At 44.1% G+C, this 24,459-nt stretch overlaps 1 protein-coding gene across 7 annotated transcripts in view; it reads right to left on the bottom strand.

Moving 5' to 3' along the window:
* The window catches only part of prkn (parkin RBR E3 ubiquitin protein ligase), a 1,184,373-nt gene that overhangs the window by 4,798 nt on the left and 1,155,116 nt on the right, over window positions 1-24,459 (bottom strand). For all 7 annotated transcript variants that reach the window (XM_072265746.1, XM_072265747.1, XM_072265749.1 and 4 more), the window contains one exon: window positions 3,086-3,203. In XM_072265746.1, the coding sequence (XP_072121847.1) occupies window positions 3,086-3,203 (118 nt within the window). The remainder of the gene's footprint in view (window positions 1-3,085; window positions 3,204-24,459) is intronic.

The following is a 24,459-nucleotide window of genomic DNA, read 5'->3' as shown; positions in this document are numbered from 1 at the left end:
GGGATTGGACACGCTAGAGGCAGGAAACATGTTCCCGATGTTGGGGGAGTCCAGAACCAGAGGCCACAGTTTAAGAAAAACGGTAGACAATGTAGAACGGAGTTGAGGAAAAACTTTTTCACACAGAGGGTTGTGGTTCTGTGCAATGCTCTGCCTCAGAAGGCAGTGGAGGCCACTTCTCTGGATTCTTTCAAAAAAGAGTTAGATAGAGCTCTTAAAGATAGCGGAGTGAAGGGATATGGGGAGAAAGCAGGAAAAGGGTACTGATTGTGGATGATCAGCCATGATCACAGTGAATGGTGATGCTGGCTCGAAGGGCTGAATGGCCTACTCCTGCACCTATTGTCTATTGTCTATTGGCCACCATACTTTTACTCTCACCTCTCCTCAGGGCATTCAGTAGGTTCTAAGTTGTGCTGAGGTTTGGAACAAATTGGTATCTGGGAAACAAGACAGAGCAGTGTCATTTGAAGGTACCACTGATGGGTCTTCCATTCAAAGACGAGGGAGGTTGCTCGGAGAGTTGATTTCATTTGTCCTGTTTGTTATGGAGATACCACAGCTACTTTCCGCATTGTGATGCAAATTGTCCTGTACAGAGACATCTTGGCCAGGGGAGAAGTTGAGGAAACAGCATATGAAATGCTGGGGGAACTCAGTACGACAGGTCGCATCTACTGGGGGGAATAAAGAGTCAAAGTTTCAGGCCGAGACCCTTCATCAGGACAAGAAATGAATGTGGAAGAAACCAGAATAAGATGGTGGTGGTGGTGATGGATGAAGTCAGAAGGTGATAGGTGGAAGGTAAAGGGCTGAAGGAGAAGGAATCTGATAGAGAGGAGAGTGGGCCATGGGAGAAAGGAAAGGAGGAGGGTCACCAGAGGGTGGTGATGGCAGGTGAGGAGAAGAGGAGTGAGCAGGGAATGAGAATGGGGAATTGAAAAAGAGAGAAAGGGGAGGGTGGAAAAATGACCAGAAGTTAGAGAAATCAATGTTCATGCTGTCAGGTTGGAAACTACCCATAGATACTGCCTGACTTGTTGAGTTCCTCCAGCATTTTGTGTGTTGCTGTGGTTTCCCAGCATCTGCTGAATCTCTTGTGTTTATAAATTGATGAAGTCTTTGCCGGGCGAACTTGCATGAGTCCAATCTTACCTTGGGTTATTGCCATTGAATGCTACAGCCACCTCTGAGAGCATCAACAGACAATATCATTTTGTCTCTCACACTGGCAGGGTATGGCAGACTTGCTTTGGTCAAGGGGATAGTGAGTTAATTGAGCATGTATAACAAAATGGCAACCTGTCATCTATTTTTCCTATAAATACTAAAAATTACTAAAATTAGTCTCACACTTGTTATGGTTGGCGTTGAACTCTCAGACCCTGGATGACTTTTTAGATCGCATAGCATCTACATACAAGGTCATCTGCTGTGAAATATTTAAGTTAACAACTGTTTACATTATTTTGTAGCAGCTACCAATTTGAGATCTTATAAATGAATAGTTCTGATCTATCCCACATCCGACCAGACTGATATTGCGACTAAATGGGTTAGATAATTCGGAAAGATCGCATACACCATTATTCAATCCCTAATCTACGGCGAATTAGCTGGACAACCCTGGAAATGATTTAACAACCTGATGGAGTAGATGGAGATGCTAACTCCAAATCATTACTTTAAAACAACCACAATGCCATTGGTTGATTACAGAAAGCACCACCTCACACAACAGATTGTCATGGTCCTGACTGAACAGCGGCAGGCATCCAAGTTTTGGCATTCCAATTCCCCGGAGTTTGGTTAGCTGCTGCCGTCCCTTTAAGACTCAGGCTGCCAATTACTGCCTGCCACATTCCTTCATGGATAGTCTATAATTAAAGGCCTCGTGCTGAGCACTCTGTGCTCAATCGTAGGAGTTCCATTTCTAGTTCTTCTGTTTGTGATTTCATCTTCAGATGTTGTTTGTGTTGTCTTGTTTATTTTGAGTCTGAGTTAATTCTAAGCCTTACTCCGCACCTGGGTTCACCACCATCCATACAGTAGCTCTCTTGTTACCCAGAGAGTGGAAATTAAGAACTCCTTCCTCCTGAGGCTTGCTGAGTGAAAACATTGACAGGGAGATTACTGGATTCTTGATTGGCGTGCTTTGGTCATGTATCCCATATCGTACATGACCAAGGCAGGGAGATATAATTAAAACACGGAAACATCTGAAGGATGGAATAGCCTCGAGGGAATGAGTAGTTTCACTCTGTCCCTGTGTCCTTTGCAGAGAGCGAAGAAGCAGCACGCCAGTAGCGTGCCTTCCAAATAAATGAGGGAGTGAACAAATCTGCTAAGGGATATCACTCCCTTCAAATGCACCATTTTTCCCAAGTCAGGTGAAGCTGAGATGTGGAAGAAGAGGTTAGTGCAGAGTTTCCATGGTTATTTCCAACCTCCCGCTATAACTGGCAGAGATTCTTTACACAGAGAGTGGTGGGTGCGTGACAGATACATTAGGGACATAAAAGAAACTCTTAGATAGGGAAATAGACAATAGAAAGATGGGGGGGGGCTACGTAGGACAGAAGGGTTAGATTGATCTCAGAGTAGGTTAAAAGGTCGGCACAACATAATGAACTGAAGGGCCTGTATTATGCAGTAAAGTTCCACGTCTGAGATCCCAGGGGAGCATCATGAACTGGCAGTCACACTGGTAAATCACAGAAATGGCATTCATCCATTGTATTCAATAACCCACCTCAATACCAACCCCAGACAGGTTCCCCTTTATATTGCAAGTTCATCAGTTTTATTCGAGTTTATAATGATAAATTTCATGTCAGTTTCTCACAGTTAAGGACCAGCAGCAGGGGAACTGTAAAAAGCCTAGACTGCTTGTTAACAGGTTGGCTTGTTAATTTGTACCCTGGATTGTCAGTAATTATCAATAGTTTATTGATTCATTTTTGCAGTATTTCCCCCCTATGACAATATCTGAAGATCTTTTATTCCTGTAAAAGGTATTTAGTGTTAATCATTGTTCAAGATCACACTATTATCGAGTCTGCTCAATATTACAGCTGGTACAGACCATTCTTCTCCACTGGTACTTGACATTTGGGACAAGGTTTAGTTGTTTCCTTGACGGTTTGCCTTGAAGCGTCTTCCCAGCGAGCTCGCTGGGCAGCTTGCTCATTGACGACATAATCCTACAGACAAGAGGAACAAATGAATCATTATACCACCACACTCAATCCTCAAATTTATTCACAAATTAGGGAAGAACATGGCACTGATTTTCTTTCTTCTCCTTTCCTGAAGGCATCGACTACTTGCACGGTCTAAAGTTCCATAGAATCTGTCACCCTCTGGTACTCTGCTAAAAGGCCTATTATTCATTCATGAGCTCAAACAGTACATTATTTGACTGTTGACCATCTTTACCAATTGATAAAATAAATCCTCTTTGTGATTTGGGCTTCATACCAAACTCTAGACGGCATTTATTGCCTTTAAGAAAGTGATGGTGAACCTCCTGAGTAAGTGGCAATGAAAGACCAGTGGTACCAGACAGGACAATGTATGAGTTGGAGGGAACGTGGAGGGTACGTGCCTTATACCTTGTCAGTGATGGAAGTAACAGGTTATGTTCCTGTTTTGAAGTAGCCATTGTGACTCAGTGACACGATGAGTAGAGAGTAGAATAAATTAAACTCCATTATAAAGACGAGAAAGTCTGCAGCTACTGGAAACACGAAGCAACACACACAAAATTCTGGAGGAACCCAGCAAGTCAGGCAGCATCTGTGGGAATCAGTAAATAGTCGACGTTTCGGGCCGAGACCCTTCATCGGGACTGGAAGGGAAGAAGGAAGACACCAGAATAAAAAGGTGGGTGGGGGGAGGGGAAGCAAGATAACTAGAAGGAGCTAGGTGAAGTCAGGTGGGTAGGATAGATAAAAGGCTGGAGAAGAAGGAATGTGATAGGAGAGGAGAGTGGACCATAGGAGAAAGAGAAGGAAGAGGTGATCCAGGGAGAAGTGATAGGCAGGTGAGAAGAGGTAAAGGGCCAGAGAGGGAAAAAGAAGAGGGGAGGGGGAAGGAAAAGAAAAAAAAATACCAGGAGGAGAAAGTTGATGTTCATGCCATAACTCTATTATGTCCACGCATATGCACGTTCAGAACTTATACTCTGTGAAGTGCTTTAGGGTATTTTACTACATTAAAGAAACCATATAAATGCAAGTTGCTGTTGTTATTGCGACCAGGATACGAGTTTGGCGAGTTCTCCCTGTAGCACTGTTCCCTCTATGCTGCACCAGTGCGCAGCCGCGCAGTAACTAAAATGCTCCCACGCACATAGCCTTTGTTTCCGCACGGCTGGAATTTTCTTACTCAACTACTGTTACAAACTACAATGAAAACATTGCCTCAAAAATATCATAATGTGGCTGCAATTTCAAATTTGTCATTGACATGTTGAACTATGTACTTGGAAATGAAGAATTTGAAGAGCCGTCAAGTCTTGTTGACATCGTTGGAACATTTCAACCTTCTGTTGCTGACTGCGAATGTGGATCCAGTCTTATGATTTTAATCAACTATAGGTCCAGATACAGATGAGAAATGAAACATTTGGATATTCTAATGAGGATTAAGATGTATCTTTCATCTGGATGCACAATTAATCTGGACAGTGTTTACAGACAATGGATTTGTAATAAAGACAGAGAAGAAAAAGTTCATGAGACGTACAAGATTTTCTTTTTTGTCCTGTATTTCATTATACCCTTAAATTAATAAATTAAATATTGGAAAATCCATGCTCATGCACTTTGGTAGAAGAAATAAATCTGCAGACTATTTTCCAAATGGGGAGGAAATCCAAGACTTGAGATGCAAAGGGAATTGGGAGTCCTTGTGTAGAACACCCTAAAGGTTAACTTGCAGGTTGAGTCGGTGGTAAGGAAGCCAAATGCAATGTTAGCAATCATTTCAAGAGGTCTAGAATATAAGAGCAGGGATGTGATGTTGAGGTTTTATAAGGCACTGGTGAGGCCTCCCCTTGAGCATTGTGAAAAGTTTTGGGCACCTTAATCTAAAAGATGTGCTGGCATTGCAGAGGGTTCACAGGATGACTCTGGGAATGAAAGGGTTATCATATGAAGAACGTTTGATGGCTCTGGGTTTGTATTTGCTGGAATTTAGAAGGATGAGGGGATCTCAATGAAACCTTTTGAACGTTGAAGGCCTAAACAGAGCAGATGTGAAAAAGATGTTTCCCGTGGTGGGGGAGTCTAGGACAAGAGGGCACAGCCTCAGGATAGAGGGGTGTCCATTTAAAACAGATTCAGAGAATCCTCTTTAGCCAGAGGGTGGTGGATTTGTGGAATTTATTATCACAGGCAACTGTGGAGGCCAGGTCGTTGGATGTATTTAAGGCGGAGATTGATAGATTTTTGATTGGACACAGCATCAAAGGTTACAGGGAGAAGACCTGAGAGTGGGGCTGAGGAGAGGGGAAAAGGATCAGCCATGATATAATGGCAGAGCAGACTCGATGGGTCAAATGGCCTAATTCTGCTCCTGTGTCTTATGGTCTAAAATCAAAAGTATGTGATTTTTCATTTTTCATCTCGATATTCATAGTATGCATATTACCAAAGGAGACATTTAAAGTGCCACAGAGTTTTCAGGCCATGTAAAAGTTTCCTGCTCAGAGCAATAATTGGTCTGCGCAGCTGTACAAGAAAAGAGGGAACGTCACCCTGCAGCGAGAGCGAAGCTTCGTACTGTGATTAGTAAACTCACTCGGCAGCTGGCGCACTAAAATACCAGTAAGCTGATGGAAAGGGATTTCACGTGGCTCTCTGTCCCCGCCACTTGTGTCTTATTTATCCTGTATTAGCTCCCCAAATACGATGCTACAGACTGATGATGGCAATTGATTACTGTAGGTATCTTGGCTTCGACCGACACTGCCGCTGCCGGCTGTAATGAGTTTCCCATCCTGACCTGGTGTGACGTTGGAGAGCGAGGACAAGTGATCAGAAGCGGTTTTTATAGGTTTTTGCGGTCAGCCCTGCTTCTGCAACACAAGCCCCCAAGCATCTTGCACACTTGAGGCCTGATTGAGGGATGTGCTAAGTCTGCCACAGAGAAGAACTCACACACAAAATCTGAACTAATTTGTTGTTGGAGATTCATCCTGGGATCAGGTTGGGCCACTGGAATGGGTGAAACTCTAGAACTAGTGGGCTTTAGGCATGTTTCTGGAGCGGGGCATCCTGAAACTGTTTGGTCTTGTGGTGCAGTTGCTCAGCTAATGAACCTGTGATCCCAAAGACTTGTAGTAGGCCGGAAGATCACAAGTCCAAACCCTGCATTAGCAGTTTCAGAATCGAATTCCAGATTCTTAGTTTATTGGGTTTATGTAACACTCCAGTCTCAACAATAACTTGTACTTACATAGCACCTTTAACCACAAAAATTGCCGAAGACTTTTCTAAGGAACGTCAGCAATCAGGTGAGCAACATTAGTAAACCAAGCCACTGAAGGAAAGATGAGGATTCATACTCAAATTCCCGGTTCAAAGAGTTTGTTTCAAAGAGTGTCTGAGATCAGGTACTGGCAGCTGAAGTCACAGAGGAAGAAGAATTAAAATGTGGTCAGAACTGGAAGTAGCACAAAGATCTTGTTGGGTAGAGATGGGGAAGGCTGAAGCCACAGAGACCTGAAAGCAGAAATTAGAACTTTAAAATGGAAAGTATTTCCGAGGCAGCACATTGTGCTGAGCGGAGAGGTATGAAACGACCAAATGAGCTCATGTTTATGTAAGGTGGAGGATGGCAGTCAGCCATGGGACCTTTGGACCACTGAAGACCAGGTGGAACTTTGGCTTGACTAAGGGTTTGGAAATCAATGAGGGAAGGCAGGAGCTGAGCTGAGCAACTGAAACAGCCAGCCTTGGCACAGGAGCAGACATATCACTGAAAGCTCATTAAGTTGTAAAGTGAATAGGTAAACCTCAGCAGATTCCTGGGAGAAGAATGAGGGTCAGTGGTAAGAGATCTTGTTAATACTGGGTCAGAAGACAGCAGCTTTGGTCTTCCCCATCATCGCTGAGAGGTAACTTCTGCTCTTCCAGTACGAGGTACTGGACAAGCAGTGTGGCAAGTTAGAGACACTGGTGAGGTGAAAGTAACATCATTTTTTATATTAATACCATTGTATCCCTTTGGGCACATTTTCGACCCCTGTGGTTTAGTTTCCTCTTGGTACAACAGAACCGGGTGCATGTGGCAAATTAAACTCAGTGGCCACTTTATTAGGTACACCTGTACAATTGCTCATTAATGCAAATATCTAATCAGCCAATCATGTGGCAGCAACTCAACGCACAAAAACATGCAGACATGGTCAAACGGTTCAGTTGTTGTTCAGACCAAACATCAGAATGGGGGAAGAAATGTGATCTAAGTGACTTTGACCCAGGAACGATTGTTGGAGCCAGACGGGGTAGTTTGAGTATCTCAGAAACTGTAGATCTCCTGGGATTTTCACGCACAATGGTCTCTGGAGTTTAGAGCATGGTGCGAGAAACAAAAAGAAAACATTTAGTAAGTGCTAGTTCCATAGCCAAAAATGCCTTGTTAATGGGAGAAGTCAGAGGAGAATGGTCAAACTGGTTCAAGCTGACAGGAAGGTGACAGTAACTCAAATAACCACACATTACAAAAGTGGTCACTTTATTAGGTAGTCTCCAGCACACCAGCATCATCATGGTTGCTTTTGAACTGTCCCCTGATATAACTTATTTGCAACTCAGTCAAAGAACCAAGTGTCAAGTAAGGCCACACATTTTAATTCCACGTCCCATTCCCATTCTGATATGTCTATCCACGGCCTCCTCTACTGTAAAGATGAAGCCACACTCAGGTTGGAGGAACAACACCTTATATTCCGTCTGGGTAGCCTCCAACCTGATGGCATGAACATTGACTTCTCAAACTTCCGCTAATGCCCCACCTCCCCCTCGTACCCCATCCGTTATTTATTTATATACACACATTCTTTTTCTTCTTCTCTCTCTCCTTTTTCTCCCTCTGTCCTCTCACTATACCCCTTGCCCATCCTCTGGGTTTTTCTCCCCTCCCCCTTTTCTTTCTCCCGAGGCCTCCTGTCCCATGATCCTCTCATATCCCTTTTGCCAATCCACTATCCAGCTCTTGGCTCCATCCCTCCCCCTCCTGTCTTCTCCTATCATTTTGGATCTCCCACTTTCAAATCTCTTACTATCTCTTCTTTCCGTTTCTCCTGATGAAGGGTCTCGGCCCGAAACGTCGACTATACCACTTCCTAGGGATGCTGCCTGGCCTCCTGCGTTCACCAGCAATTTTGATGTGAGTTGCTTGAATTTTCAGCATCTGCAGATTTCCTTGTGTCAAGTAAGGACTATGGACTGCTACCCATACCCACATCCCCTGAGTGAATTGAGCACATCTGGATTTACACTGCACCCAGTGGGTTCTGGGCTCTGAAATCTGAATTTAATACGAGGCATAGGAATGTTTCTGGAGGGGGCAACAGGCTCACAACATGCAGCCAGCTAACTTGCAACCCTCTCCGTCTGTGTTGTCCATTGCTGGCAAACCTCATCGGCAGGAATGGCATCCCCAAAAGGTGAGTACTTTGGTCCCAGACCTGAGATATTAGCCCGATTCCTCTTCCCACAGGTTCTGCCCGACCTGCTGCGTGTTTCCAGCAATTTCAGTTTCTATTTCTGAGAACAGCTTTAATCAGCTTTGACCTTTTAAATGGGGCGACAGTAGGAAGCAGGTTTCAGGATTTGCACGCTGGTACCTCCAGCACTGTTCTTTGGTGAGGCTCAGGAAAACCAGTTTCCAGTTTTCCTCGCTGTATCACTTTCCAAACTCATTTCAAAGTAAATTGTTCATGCTGTTTGCAGTCTAACAGACCTGCTTGCCAGTCTACGTGGCACCAAATCCTTGTAGAATCAAAGCAAGCACCAATATACTGTACATCAATCAGGAAATAACCCAAAATATTGTAATCAATTCTTGTGTCCAACAGAACAAGGTGCTAAAAAGAGAGAAGAACAGAATAGTCAGCAGTTTCTTCATGTGTCGACTGTGAGGAGAACATTGGGCTCTTTTGAACTGTGCCATAAGGTCTGAAGGACAATAGAACGTGAACAGGGTACTCCAGCATCTGCAGATTTTCTTGTCTAAGATCTGGTTAAGACCGTAAAGTGACTGCAATTCTCCGTGGTTCCACACATGTGATTGTTTTAACAGACGCGCCCTTTGTCAATAATGCATTATCCACATGAGAGCTTTTGAATCACTGACTGAAGCCACGCACTCTTGGTTTGCAGGATTGCTGATAACAACACTTAGGAACCATTAAAGGCATTATAAGTATGCTAGACAGCAGGGAGTGCGGTGGTGGGTGTGTAACCTCTGCCTATAGATAAACTGTGGAATTCATTGCCACAGACGGCTCTGGAGGCCAAGTCACTGTGTGCATTCAAGGTGGAGATTGATAGGTTCTTAATTAGTCAGGGCATGAAAGATTATGGGGAGAAGGCAGGAGAATAGGATTGAGAGGGAAAATGGATTAGCCATGATGAAATGGTTGATCAGATTGGATGGGCTGAATGGCCTAATTCATTATTGTTCCTGTATTAGTAATTACAAGCAAGTTGAATTGAACTTGATGAGTAAATATGGCATTTGTTATTTGCTTTTTCTTTTACAATAAGACCATAAGACATAGCAGCAGAATTAAGCCATTCAACCCATCAAGTCTGCTCCACCATTTCATCACAGCTGATCCATTTTCCCTCTCAGTCTCATTCTCCAGCCTTCTCCCCGTCATCTTTCACACTCTGACTAATCACAAACCTATCAATCTCTGTCTTGAATGCACCTAGTGACCTGACCTACACAGCTGCGTGTGGCAATAAATTCCACAGATTCATCACTCTCTGGCTAAAGAAATTCCTTCTCTCTCCATTCTAAATGGATGTCCCTCTATTCTGAGGCTGTGCCCTCTGATCCTAGACTCCCCCACTACAGGAAACATCCTCTCCATATCCACTCTATACAAGCCTTTCAAAATTCAATAAGTTTCAATGAGATACTCCCTCATTCTTCTAAATTTCAGCAAGTACGGGCCCAGAGAGTATGATATATTCTAGTCCTTTCGAAATAAATGCTAATGAATTTGCCTTCCTCACCACTGACTCAACTGCAAGTTAACCTTTAAGGAGTCCTGCACAAAGACTTCCATGTCCCCTTACACCTCGGATATTTGAATTTTCTCCTTGTTTATAAAATAGTCTATGCTTTTTATTCCTTTTACCAAAGTGCTTAACTATACACTTCTCGACACTGTAGTCCATCTACCACTTTTTTGCCCATTCTCCTCATCTGTCTAAGTCCTTCTGCATCCTACCTGTTTCCTCAACACTACCTGCCCCTCCACCTATTTTTGTGTCATCTTCAAACTTGGCCACAAAGCCATCAATTCCATTATCTGATTCATTGACATAAAAAGAAGGGGTCCCAACGCCGACCCCTGCGGAACACCACTAGTCACTGTCAGCCAACCAGAAAAGGCTCCCTTTATTCCTATTCTTTGTCTTCTGCCAATCAGCCAATGCTCTATCCATGCTAATACCTTTCCTGTGAGCTCTTATCTTGTTAAGCAGCCGATTGTGCTGCTTAAAGGCCTTCTGAAAATCCAAGTATACAATTTCCCCCAATTCTCCTTTGTCTATCCTGCTTATTATTTCCTTAAAGGATTCCAACAGCTTTGTCAGGCAAGATTTTCCTTTTTGGGAAACCCTGCTGACTTTGGTCTATTTTATCATGTGCCCCCAAGCACTCTGAGACCAAGATCTTCCCAACCAGAGTTCAGACTAACTGCCTCTCTCCCTTCTTGAAGATTGGAGTGATATTTACGATTTTCCAGTCCTCTGAAACCATGCCAGAATCTAGTGATTCTTGAGAGGTCATTATTAATGCCTCCACAATCTCTACAGCCTCTTTCAGAATCCTGGGGTTTAGTCTATCAGGTCCAGGTGACTTATCTACCAGGAAGATGGCGATGCATTTGATTTCAGTGGCTTCTACAGGGTTAACCAAAGTTGCTATAGTCCTTTTTGAATGTATTTTTTATGATCAAAAGACCTTGCTAGACATTAACAACTTAAAGTAGTGCAGTTCCACCCCATCAGCGAGTTGCTCATTGGTGGAGAAACTGAAGGAGTTGGATTTGTTGTGGATCGTGCAGCAGCCTATGTCAGGAGAGGTGTCGGAGGAGTCAGTGCACAAAGGCAGTGTGCAGTCTAGCAGTGAGTTATCATCTTAGGCTATGTCCACACTGGACCGGATAATTTTGAAAACGTCGGTTTCGAGTAAAAATGCCAGGCGACAACACTGGGCGTTTTTCAAAATATCTCTGTCTACATTAAAACAGAAATTTGGGCGAATCTACTCCTACTGGGCATGCGCAGACACATGTACAGAAAACAAAAGGAAACGATTCCGCGGTGGCGTTGTGCTACTTCCATTGGTCAAAAACTAGAGTACCAACAACAACAGTGAAAGATAGTTTTCAACAATGTCTTCCAGGAATACAAAGAAAACCACTGCTGGAAAAATCAGACCGGACTTCTTCGTTTAGACAGACAATGAAGTCGAGCTGTTTCTGTGAGTTACAAATGACTACAAAGTCAGCAAAGCAGTGGAGAACATGGAGATGTTTAACTCCAAACAAGCTATTAACGTAGACAATAAAGTAAACAACACACGCATGAAGCCGTCCTCTGCCCAAGATCAACAAGAGTGGAATCTTCTGCCGCCAGACCTGCGCAGTATTTCTGACATTAATATTTTTAAAGGTAGACTCAATCAAATCAATTTAGGGGATCTAGTCAAAAAAGCTCACGTTACAATTTGACTCTCACGCCGCTCACACCGACTGCGCGTTATAACAGCCGTCTGGCAGTGCTTGCGCAGTACCAAGCAGAAGCAGGAAAAGCATTGTTGTTGTGGTGTTGTCATGACAGCATTTTTAAATCTCTCCGTTTACCCTGTCCACACTACAATGCGCAACAATTGTTTTCAAATTTACACACTGCGGAGAGTGTTTTAGAAAAGCTCCGTTTTCGGGGGATAAAAACGTCATTTCAATGTTGTCAGAGGGTCAAAATGAAGAGAAAAAGCTTTGTTTTCAAAATTAGCTGGTGTAGTGTGGACGTAGCCAAAGTTGTTTCTCTTGTGATCACAACATCCTGTTAGAGATTGCTAATGTGGAATGCTGCAAGTCTGATTCCGTGAGCTATCGGTGGATGGTGGGGGAGCAGAGTGGCCTCGGTCGTAGTATTGACTAGGCCTCAAGCTGCGGTGTTGTCTGTTTACAGCCGCCCAGGAGAGAGGCATTGGAGTTGGTGTGCTCACCAGAGGCAATGTGGTGCAGCCTCCAAGCTGGAGTTGCCGCTGACCCTCCCGCCCAGTATTCACCAGGTAGAAGACAGGCCTTATTGTGTTTGACTGCAGACTGCTGCAACATCCATTGACTCATAGTCTCGATTTATATATACTTTTTGTGTGGCTGAATTTTACTGATATTTTATATGTGCTTGCTATCTTATATGCGCTGCATGTGCCTTGTGCTGTGTACGACCGTTGGTACAGTGTTTTGCACCTTGGCCCCTGGAGCAACGCTCCTTCGATTGGCTGTTTCAATGGGTATTCATGTATGGTTGAATAACTATTAAACTCGAACTCGAACTACCTTCAGACCTATCAGCTTCCCAAGCACCTTTGCCCTAGTAATAGAACTGCACTCACACCTGCTCTGACACTCTTGAACCTCCAGCATACTTTCACAGTGAAGACTGATACAAAATACTTATTAATTTTGTCCACCATTTCCTTGTCCTCTATTACTAACTCTCCAGCATCATTTTCCAGCAATCCGATATCTACTCTCACCTTACTGTTATTTTTTATATACCTGAAAAATCTTTCGGTATCCTCTTTGGTATCTTTGGCTAGCTTATCTTCATATTTAATCTTCCCCATCCCTCTTACCAGTTTTTAGTTGTCTTCCGTTGGTTCTTAAAAGCTTCCAAATCCTTTAACTTCCTACTAAGTTTTGCTCTATTATCTGTCCTCTCTTTGGTTGAAGTTTCTCCTTTGGTCTGGGTGCAGGTTGATGGGACTAGGCAGCATAATAGTTTGGCACAGACTAGATGGGCCTAAGGGCCTGTTTCTGTGCCGTATTGTTCTGTGACTCTGTGGCCTTAAAGTAAAAGGCTAGCGAAGAAAGCAACAAGTCAAAATGGCTACCATTATCTCAATATGTTTGCTAAAGGCACTTGATGCATCTGCTACCAGCAATGTGGTGCAATCCATTGATTCATTCAGTAATTTCTTTGTTCTCTGCATGTTCTCATTGTTGGAAAGTTATTCCATTGTGATAAAGAGAAGCCAGCATATATTCTTTCAGCATTAACAAATGTTACTGTATTCAATCTTTTAGATTGTCTCAGTAACACCAAATCAGGAAAAATATTTGACATTTTTGCTTGTCATAAGTAACATAGTTTTAATAATTCTAGCCCAAGTAAAATGTAACAGTAATTGTGTAGAAATTCAACTGGATAGCACTTAGTATGCAACTTAATATCAATGGTCCCTGGAATGAAATATGCCTATGACCATATCCAGGTCATCTTGCAAGTCTGCAAGTTCAGCCAGCCTCTCTGGCCTGAATCAGGCTCACAGCCCTCTCATGAATTGTGTTGGGCACAACTGTCCAGCTTGGCACCAGCCCAGGATACCTTCCCTCTGGCACTGGACTAGCCCACAATACACACATTCTTTCTCTCTCCCTCTCCTTTTTCTCCCTCTGTCCCTCTCACTATACCCCTTGCCTATCCTCTGGGTTTCCCCCCCCTCCCCCTTTCCTTTCTCCCTAGGCCTCCTGTCCCATGATCCTCTCATATCAATTTTGCCAATCACCTGTCCAGCTCTTGGCTCCATCTCTCCCCCTCCTGTCTTCTCTTCTCATTTTGGATCTCCCCCTCCCCCTCCCACTTTCAAATCTCTGACTAGCTCTTCCTTCAGTTAGTCCTGACGAAGGGTCTCGGCCCGCAACGTCGACTGTACCTCTTCCTAGAGATGCTGCCTGGCCTGCTGCATTCACCAGCAACTTTGATGTGTGTTGTATCTCCCTCTTGGCCTAACTCCTCAAATGCAGCCTAACCCAGTCTACTACCTACCCACTTTCAACTGTGAGATTTCCCACTGAAAACATGTCCCCAATCACCCAATAGGTGCATTGTCAGTTTCACAAACTCTGTCCCCACTCTTTGAACTTCCCATCAACTATGTCTTCCAATTTTCTGATCCATTCTCAATGCTGGCGTGCTGATCCATCCTCTGGACCCCTTTGCCAGCAGGTATGTTGCTCTCTGACCTGCTTATCTCCCAACCGCTCAACGGATGCAGTCAGTCCTACGGCTGCCAACCACTGATCCCAGCCCGCAGAACCACAACAATGTGGCAGCTCAGGCAACCCAGCAGAGCACTGGTGACGGAAATGGTTCTTGGCTCCCCTCTGCTGTATGCATTCTCTACATGACAATGGGATGCCAATAAATTCTCCAAAGTATCATCGAAAGACACACTGGGGAAAAAAACTGCAGATGGAAATCTGTAAATGTTGCAAACGTTCACACATCAGGCAGTATTTGTGGAGACAAAAACAGTTAATGAGAGTGTGACTTGAAATATTCACTCTGATTCTCTTTGCACAGATGCTGCTGAGAGCTTCCTCCATTTTCTTTTTCTTAACAAAGTGCCTTGGTGACGCTTCTAAAGTCTTGATGGCAATTAGAGATGTCAAGCATCACCAACCCAATAAAGACGTTTCCACTTCAGTGGTGTTCAGAAAGGGAGAACAGTGGATGAAGGAGGTTTTCCAGCCATTGCTTGACTTGGTGCATGAGATTTCATAGCGGTTCTCCCTCAGATGATGAGTCCATGCTTCTCCATGGGGAGCAACACTTGGATGAAGTATTGTATGTACTCCAGGTCAGGACTTTAATGTCCACCCAGAGGTAGACTAGCAATGACCAAATCAACGAGGTCCTGAGGGCCACCTGACTGGGTCTGTTGCAGGTGCTGAGTGAACTAGTACAAGGGATAAACCTACTTGACTTCATCCTCAATAAGGGGAAGGAGTGAAAGCTGGTAGGTGATAGTGAAGCCAGATGAGGGGTAGGGTGGGTGGATGGATGAAGTGAGAGACTGGTAGATAATAGATGGAAAAGCCACTTCCATTACTGGTTTAAGATGGCGCAACCGAACGTATGTGACAGCTCACTGGTAGTTCAAAAGGCAAGTAATTTGACTAAACACACAACTAATGACATCTTTTCTGAAGTAAATTGTGGTAGACTATCACCACAAACAATGAAGAAGCAAGCGGAGGTGAAGCTGATTCAAAGGGTGGGCTGTGCGGGTGCATTGCAAAGCTGAGGCGCAACGTGTTCAAGGCGTGGCTGCAGATGGAGTTGGTATCACTGTTGGAGTTGGACTGAGTGATTTGGAGAGGAGTTGATGCGGAAGTCTTTCGACGCCTGTCCACCTAAACTGTGCGGAAGGCTGGATCGCTCCAAGTGCTGAGGGATTTGGTGAGATGGAGATCTGCTTCGGGCTGTGCGGCCCAAGCATGTTGCTGTGCCGGGATCCAGGTCCGAGAGTGAGGCACGACCCGGTGCTTGGATGATTTAAATACTGGTCCAGATAGACTCTAAAGCCCGAGTGTCAGGACCAGAAGCGATGACATCGCTCGCTCTCCCGTGATGTTCATTGTGACTGCTTGTACGCACACCAGTCTCAAGGTATATAATTTGTACAGTCTTTGGTAATAAATGTACGTTGAATCTTTGAATCCTGAACCTTTGAAAAGGTAAAGGGCTGAAGAAGACGGAATCTGATAGGAGAGGAGAGTGGGCCATGAGAGAAAGGGAAGGAGGAAGGGCTCGAGAAGGAGGTGATAGGCAAGTGAGGTGAACAAAAGAGGTTAGAGTGGAGTCAGACTGGGGAATGGATTTCTTCCGAGCCAGGTATCACTCTAACTTTATTTGCTGATGACTGCACAACGCTTATTTCTATTTGTAACTCCTTGGTGAATGAAGTTGCCCAGGCCTACATCCACCCTCTATCAGGACATGGGCTGGTAATTGGCCAGTATTATTCACACTACCAATGGAGATGGACCCTCCCCAATCAAAGCAAGTTCAACCACTCAACCTTCACATTAAATAGCATTATCACCATCACGGACCCAACACCAGTAAATGGAGGCTACCTTTGACAGAGAGCCAACCACATAAATATGCTGGAGGCTGAACATTCTGTGGCAAGTGACTAACTTTGTGACATCCCAAAGCTTGTTCACCAACGAGGCACAAGTAGGAGTGCGATGGAAGAAGTTCCACTTGCTTAGAAGAGTGCAGCTGCAATAACGTTAAAAAAAATTACACCACACCATAATAGACCATATTTCAGGAATTACATGATTAAGCTTGAGGGGCTACAGGAAAGCTTCATAAGGATATGACCTAGATTGGAGGGTAAGAGCTATCGGGAGGGATTGGATAGGCTGCAGCACGATTACATGGAGTGAAGGCAATTGAAAGGTGATGTGATATAGGTATTTGAAAGTTTGACAGGCATAGAAAGGGTATATAGCCAAGCTCTGTTTCCCCTGGTTGGGAGTGTCTAAAACTACAGAGCACACAGTTATAGTGAGAGGAAGGAGGCTTAAAGAGAATCTGAGGAGTAAATTTTTCACACTACAGTAGGGCAACACGCTAGCGTCACAGTTAGCATAATGCTACTACGGTGTCAGCTGTAAGATCAGAGTTCAATTCCTGTCATGTGGGTTTCCTCTGGGTGTTCCAGTTTCCTCCCACATTGCAAATATGCATGGTTCGGTTAGTAAGTTGTGGCCATGCTGTGTTGGTTATGAAAGTGTGGTGACACCTGTGGGCTGCCCAGCACAATCCTCACTGATTTGATGGAACTGATACACTTCACCGTATGTTTTGATGTAGATGTGACAAATAAAGCTAATTTTTTATCTTTAATCTTTAGTTGATACCTTAAACGAGCTGTCAGAGGAGGTGGTGGAGGAACAGGAACAGTAACAATTTTGAGAGGCATCTTGGCAGGTCCTTGAATGAGAGGGCATAGAGGGATAGGGAATTAATGCAGACAAGCAGGATTAGTACAGACAGGGCTAATTGAGTCATGGGTCATAGAACACTGCAACACAGAAACAGGCCCTTCGGCCCATCTAGTCCATGCTGAATTATTATGCTGCCTAGTCCCATCGACTTGCACCAGGATCACAGCCCTCCACACCCCTCCCGTCCATGTACCAATCTAAACTTCTCTTAAATTGAAATTGAACCACTATCCACTACTTCCACTGGCAGCTCATTTCGCACTCTCCCCACCCTCTGAGTGAAGAGGTTCCTCCTCATGTTCCCCTTAGACATGTCACCTTTTACCCTTAACCCATGACCTCTAGTTCTGGCCTCACCCGACCTCAGTGGAAAAAGCCTGCTTGCATTTACCCTCTCTATACCCCTTATAATTTTGTAAACCGCTCATAATGTTGTATGATGATTGGCATTGACTCTAAGGTTGACACTGACACTCTTGACTGGAAAGCCATCATCTACCTCAGACCTTCACATCCTCCACAATGGTGGCTGCATGCAGACTATCTGTATAATGCATTGCAGCACAAAACACTGCAAATACATGGGAATGCCTGCGTTTGCAGGTTCCTCTCCACCTTCCCGGCTTGATCCTTCTTTGCCCCTGGGTCTTAATGTTGGAACTCCCTTCCAAACAGCATCGGGGGAATATTCCCAACAGGACGACCACATTAGTTCTTGACTCACCACCAGTAGCTTTCCAAGAGCATTCAAGGGTGGTTTATAAATATAAGTCTGTCCACTGACATCCAAATCCAATACAGTAAAAGATAAAAAAAAATAAGGCGACACTTATGTAAGATTGTAACATGTAACATGTAAGGTTGTTGCAGGAAGCATGTGATAACACTGCAGGGAGCACTGTGGTGGCTCGGGAGTGTAGCAGTTAGCACGTTACATTGCAGCATCAGCTACAGGATCAGGGTTCGATTCCTGCCTCTGCCTGGAAGGATTGTATGTCCTCCCTGTAATTGCATGGGTTTCCTCCGGGTGCTCCAGTTTCCTCCCACATATCAAAGATGTGTAGGTTAAGGTTAGTGGGTTACTAAGTCAGTAGTGACAGCTGAATTGATTTGATGCAAATGATGCATTTCACTGTATGGTTCGATAACAATATGACAAATAAAGCCGATCTTTATTTTTTATCTTTTTTACAGGGGAAATTTACTGTGATGTTAAGACAGGAAAATTTTAGCAACGAGAGCAAATTGGCAAGTCTAGGACCGGAGAAAAGAAGAAGTTGAAGGTAGATTTATTTGACATGCATCGGGACTGAGACAGAACAGAAGGAAAGGCCTATTTCGTCCAGTATTAAAGTCAATGATTATCTGGTATAAATGGAAGGAAATTCTGAGAAGGATTAGAGGGGAGATGAAGAAATATTTTTTTCACTAAAAAACAGATGGGGTGTGGGAATCACTGCCTAAAAACTGTCAACACAATTAACATACTTGGATGTGTATTTAACTCAGATTCCTAGGACACATCATGCGGAAAGATGAACTAGAAAAACTCATACTCTCTGGAAAGATTGAGGGGAGTAAACCTAGAGGAAGACCTTGGCTTATGTACATCAAAAGCCTAGCCAGGTGGCTACATATCGAGGAAATGAAAGTCATCCAAAAAACGAAGGATAGACCTAAATGGAAAACCATGGTCCCCAAAGTCCGCATCGGATGTGGCACCTAGACAGACAGACAGGATGTGCATTTATGATTCTTTAGGGCTTGGAAAGAGTGAATGTTTGGGGGAAATTCAGAACTGGGGGGCATATTGTATTTGCTGATATTAGATGGTGATGATAAGGAAGTACTTCTCACAGGGCGAAGAACATTTGAGACACTCAGTCCCATTGGACTGTTTTAAGACTGAGACGCTTTTGCCTGAAGGTCACGGGTGGTATGATAGTGTAGCACCAGCGATTGGAAGATCGGGGTTCAATTCCCACTGCTGTTTGTAAGGAGTTTATATGTTCTCCTTGTGATCACATATGTTTCCTCCGGACACTCTGGTTTCCTCTCGCATTCCAAGAAGACATACGGGTTAGGAATAGTAACTGTACTAAATATAGTACTGTGCAAGTGTCTCAGGCACACATATATACATAGCTAGGGGGGCTTAAGACTTTTCCACAGTACTATATTTGTCAATGTGGAGCAGGGTGTGAGTTTGTAAATCTGGCAGGAGCAAAGGATGTTGGGAATGGCGAGGGTGGAGTGCCATGGGAGAGATCTGGGCCAGGTGGCAAGTGTGGGGGTTGCTGTGGGTGCAGACACACCCAGCCGTGAGACACCAAGCAAAGTCATTTGATTCCAAACAATTGATTGATTGATCATGACAGAATGTCTCTCTGGTACTTCCCACTCCCTCCCCTCTTCCTTCCCCTTTTCCCAGCCATGATTTCCCCTCTCCCTGTCCCCTTCCCACTCTCTGTCCACAATAGAGACCCATATCAGAACCATTTACAGATGTCGTGAAATCTGTGTGTTTTTTTGCAGCAGTACAATGCAATGCATAAAATTACTACAGTACGGTGCAAAAGCCTCAGACACCCTAGTTATTTATATGTGCAGAGATTTCTGCATAGTGGAGGGTAACGTAATTATGCACATAAGCCACAAACACCAACATTGTGTTGGGGTTTCACTTTAAGAGTCTGGCCTGACATGATGACATAATTACATAAAGGGTTTTTAGCATGCTTGCTGTTCAGTTTTTGGAGTGCGTCCTTTGCTTCACAGAATCCTGGTTAACCCCTTCCCTACCAGATGCAGCGATTCAAATCGATGGGTTTACTAATCACCATCAGGATAGATCTATAGAGTCTCTCAAAAGCAGAGGTGGAGGAGTATGCCTCATGATCAACTCTTCTTGGTGCACAAATAGTGCTGTTCTAATTTCTGCTCACCAGACCTGGAATATCTAGCAGTAACATGTCATCTTTTTTACCTACCACGGGAGTTCTCTGGGGTCATTCTGGTAGCAGTTTACATTCCACCTCAGGCCAATGTCAATCAGGCTTTAGATGATCTGAGCAATGTGATCAACATGCACGAAACAGCGCACCCTAACACCTTCACCATCGATTTGGGAGATCTTAGTAAGGCCAGTCTGAAAAAAATCACTAAGCAATTATCATCAACAGATCACTTGCAATACCAGAGGAAACAGCACACTGGACCATTGCTACACCATCATCAAGAATGCCTATCGTGCCATTCCACACCCTCACTCCGGGAAGTCTGATCACCTAGCTGTACTTCTACTCCTTGAATATAGGCAGAGACTGAAGACTGCAGCACCAGCAATGAGGACCAAGAAGGTAGGGACAAGGGAAGCACAGGAGCGCCTACAGGACTGCTTTGAATCGATGAACTGGACTGTATTCAGCAGTTCATCTTCGAACCTGGATGAGTATGCTGCAGTTGTCACTGACTTCATTAAACCCTGTGTGGATGAGTGTGTGCCCACAAAGACTTACTGTACATTCCCAAACCAAAAGCCATGGATGAACCAGGAGGTACATCATCTGCTGAAGGCTAGATCTGTGGCATTCAAGTCTGGCAACCCAGGCCTGTACCAGAAAACCAGGTATGATTTACGGAGGGCTATTTCAAGGGTGAAGGGACAATTTTGAATGAGGTTGGAGGCGATATCAGATGCACGGCAACTCTGGCAGGGTCTGCAAGACATTACTTCCTACAAAGTGAAACCCAACAGCATGAATGGCAGATATGCTTCACTACCAGATGAACTCAGCGCCTTCTCTGCCTGCTTTGAAAGGGAGAATATAACTACAGCTGTGAAGATCCCTGCTGCACCTGATGACCCTGTGATCTCCATCTCAGAGGTCAATGTTAGGCTGTCTTTAAAAGGAGTGAACCCACGCAAGGCAGAAGGTCCCAACGGAGTACCTGGTAAGGCTCTGAAAACCTGTGCCAACCAACTGGTGGGGGTATTCAAGGCCATTTTCAACCTCTCACTGCTACGGGCAGAAGTTCCCACTTGCTTCAAAAAGGCAACAATTATACCAGTGCCTAAGAAGAATAATATGGGCCGCCTGAATGACTATCATCCGCTAGCACTCACATCAACAGTGATGAAATGCTTTGAGAAGTTGGTCATGACTAGACTGAACTCCTGCCCCAGCAAAGACCTGGACCCATTGCAATTTGCCTATTGCCACAATAGGTCAACGGCAGACACAATCTCAATGACTCTCCACACGGCTTTCGACCACCTAGACAACACAAACACCTACGTTAGGATGCTGTTCATTGACTATAGCTCAGCATTTAATACCATCATTCCCACAATCCTGATTGAGAAGTTGCAGAACCTGGGTCTCTGTACCTCCCTCTACAATTGGATCCTCGACATCCTAACTAGAAGACCACAGTCTGTGCGGATTGGTGATAACATATCCTCCTCGCTGATGATCAACACTGGCGCACCTCAGGGGTGTGGGCTTAGCCCACTGCTCTACTCTCTATATACACATGACTATGTGGCTAGGCATTGCGCAAATTCCATCTATGAATTTGCTGACGATAGAACTACTGTTGGTAGAATCTCAGGTGGTGACGAGAGGGCGTACGGGAGTGAGATATGCCAACTAGTGGAATGGTGCCGCAGCAACAACCTGGCACTCAACGTCAGTAAGATGAAAGAGCTGATTGTGGACTTCAGGAAGGGTAAGACGAAGGAACACATACCAATCCTCATAAGGGATCAGAAGTGGAGAGAGGGAGCAGCTTCAAGTTCCTGGGTGCCAAGATCTCTGAGGATCTAACCTGATCCCGACATATTGATGTAGTTACAAAGAAGGCAAGGCAGCGGCTATACTTTATTAGGAGTTTGAAGAGATTTGGCATGTCAACAAAAGCACTCAAAAACGTCTATAGTTGTACCATGGAGAGCATTCTGACAAGCTGCGTCACTGTCTGGTATGGAGGGACTACTGCACAGGACCGAAAGAAGCTGTAGAAGATTGTAAATCTAGTCAGCTCCATCTTGGGCACTAGCCTACAAAGTACCCAGGACATCTTTAGGGATTGGTGTCTCAGAAAGGCAGCGTCCATTATTAAGGACATCCAGCACCCAGGGCATGACCTTTTCTCACTGTTACCATCAGGTAGGAGATACAGAAGCCTGAAGGCACACACTCAGTGATTCAGGAACAGCTTCTTCCCCTCTGCCATCTGATTCCTGAATGGACATTGAATCTTTGGACACTACCTCACTTTTTTAATATACAGTATTTCTGTTTTGGCACATTTTAAAAAATCTGTTCAATATACATAATTGATTTACTTGTTTATTACTTTTTCCTTTCTATATTATCATGTACTGCATCAAACTACTGCTGCTAAGTTAATAAATTTCACGTCACATTCTGGTGATAATAAACCTGATTCTGATTCTGATTCTGAGTTCAATTAAAATGTGTTGTTTTTTTTCTCTGAGACATGAAATGCCTCACTTTGTTTTATTTGCGAAGATCTATACCAGTACTGTAGATTTGCTATGTTTGGCACTTGAAGGAAGTCAACACTTGCTGTCTACCCCTAGCATATGCAAGTGATGTCACAACAAATGCATTTCACTGTATGTTTCGGTGTAGATGTAACAAATAATGTTAATCTTTAAAAGAATAAGTGGAGACCAAGATCTTGTTGAATGGTGGAAGTGGCTTGAGGGGCTGTAATGTACAAAGCTACAGATCAAGGCTTGTAGGTCTCTTTTGCTCAGACTGGACTATACTGGCTAAACACTACCTTTTCAAGCCATACTTTTAAAATTATTTTATAAAGGGGCAAAATTAAAAATCATTTGAATTGTAGAGGTTAAGGAAGTCTCCAGCACACTTATAAATTATGTAACAACTAATCAAATGGAGATGCCAAAATACAAATCTTTCCCCTGAGAATTAAAGATGGTTTTGCATTGACGGGTGGTGCTTGTAACATACAGCAGACCTACCGCTACAGGAAATGTACCAATGAATCATTGGGTCTTTTCCTGTCTAACCAATATTTTTGTGCGTGTAATGCCCTGGTTAAGATTTTACTGATAATTTAACGGCTTTCTGTAGAAGCAGTGTGTTCTGCTGATTATTTCGGTTTCAGTTAGGGGTAAGGGGTTGTGGTGTTCAACTTGGGAATGTTGGGCCGGCCAATCAGGATGGTGGAATTGGGAGAAGGTTCTAGAGAAAGCTGGGCGGAGAGGTTTTTGTGACGGGACACTGGGGTAGGTCGAGGTACTTTTGGCAGGAGCTGGGGGAAGACAGGAGGAAAATGGCTGAGGAAACTGTCCTGGTTGCACATGGTGCTTTGTGCAGATGAATGGCTTCAAGGAAGAAGGGCCAGTTTTCCATGGGGGAGCCCATTTATTTGAGATGGATTTCAAGCGATGTTTGGAAGGTGGTGTGTACATTCACCACACCATGGGTCCAGTGCGTCTGTTAAAGACAACTTCATCATGATCTCCAACCTATGTGCACATTTAGACTGGATTAACTGTAATGGGCCCTTTCACTTTTTCTCCTTCTCTTTTTTCCTACTAACCACTCAATAAAGTTGACATTTGTAAATATACCTTGTTTATGATTGTATGCTGTGTACAATCTGTTACTTCTTGCCGGCAGCGAATTGCATGGGGGCAGTACTTACACAGTACTTGTACGCACCGGGGTTCAGGTGGTCGAGGCATCCCAGCTTTCCGATTTTGGTGGGACCCAAGTCATACCGACCCTAGACACATGGAACTTGAGAAGGGTGGTTTACTCACCGCTGAGTCCATTGACTTGTTAGTGAGGGGCTAGCCAGCCGTGTTTCTAGAGACACCCAGTAAAAAGGGGTTTCATTGTGGAGGCTTCTCCGGGATTGGATTCGCTGAATACTATGTATTTGCTGTAACAAATGAATAAGGGGTTTGTGTGCTTAAGCACGTGTTTAAACCAGTATCTGGGAAAGTGATTAAGATACGTGATTATGGTCACCACTGGGGTTAAGCATTGGTGTGATTCAAAGAGATTACCCATAACTAATGCTAGTGTTCTGAGTGGGGTGGACATCTGCAGCCCAGATGAATTGCTGATTAGAATTTTAAGTTCTGTTCCAGTGTTAGGGGA

Source organism: Mobula birostris, chromosome 8 (genome assembly GCF_030028105.1).
Source record: "Mobula birostris isolate sMobBir1 chromosome 8, sMobBir1.hap1, whole genome shotgun sequence".
NCBI classification, from domain to species: domain Eukaryota; kingdom Metazoa; phylum Chordata; class Chondrichthyes; order Myliobatiformes; family Myliobatidae; genus Mobula; species Mobula birostris.
This window is presented reverse-complemented; position numbering and strand designations above follow the sequence as displayed.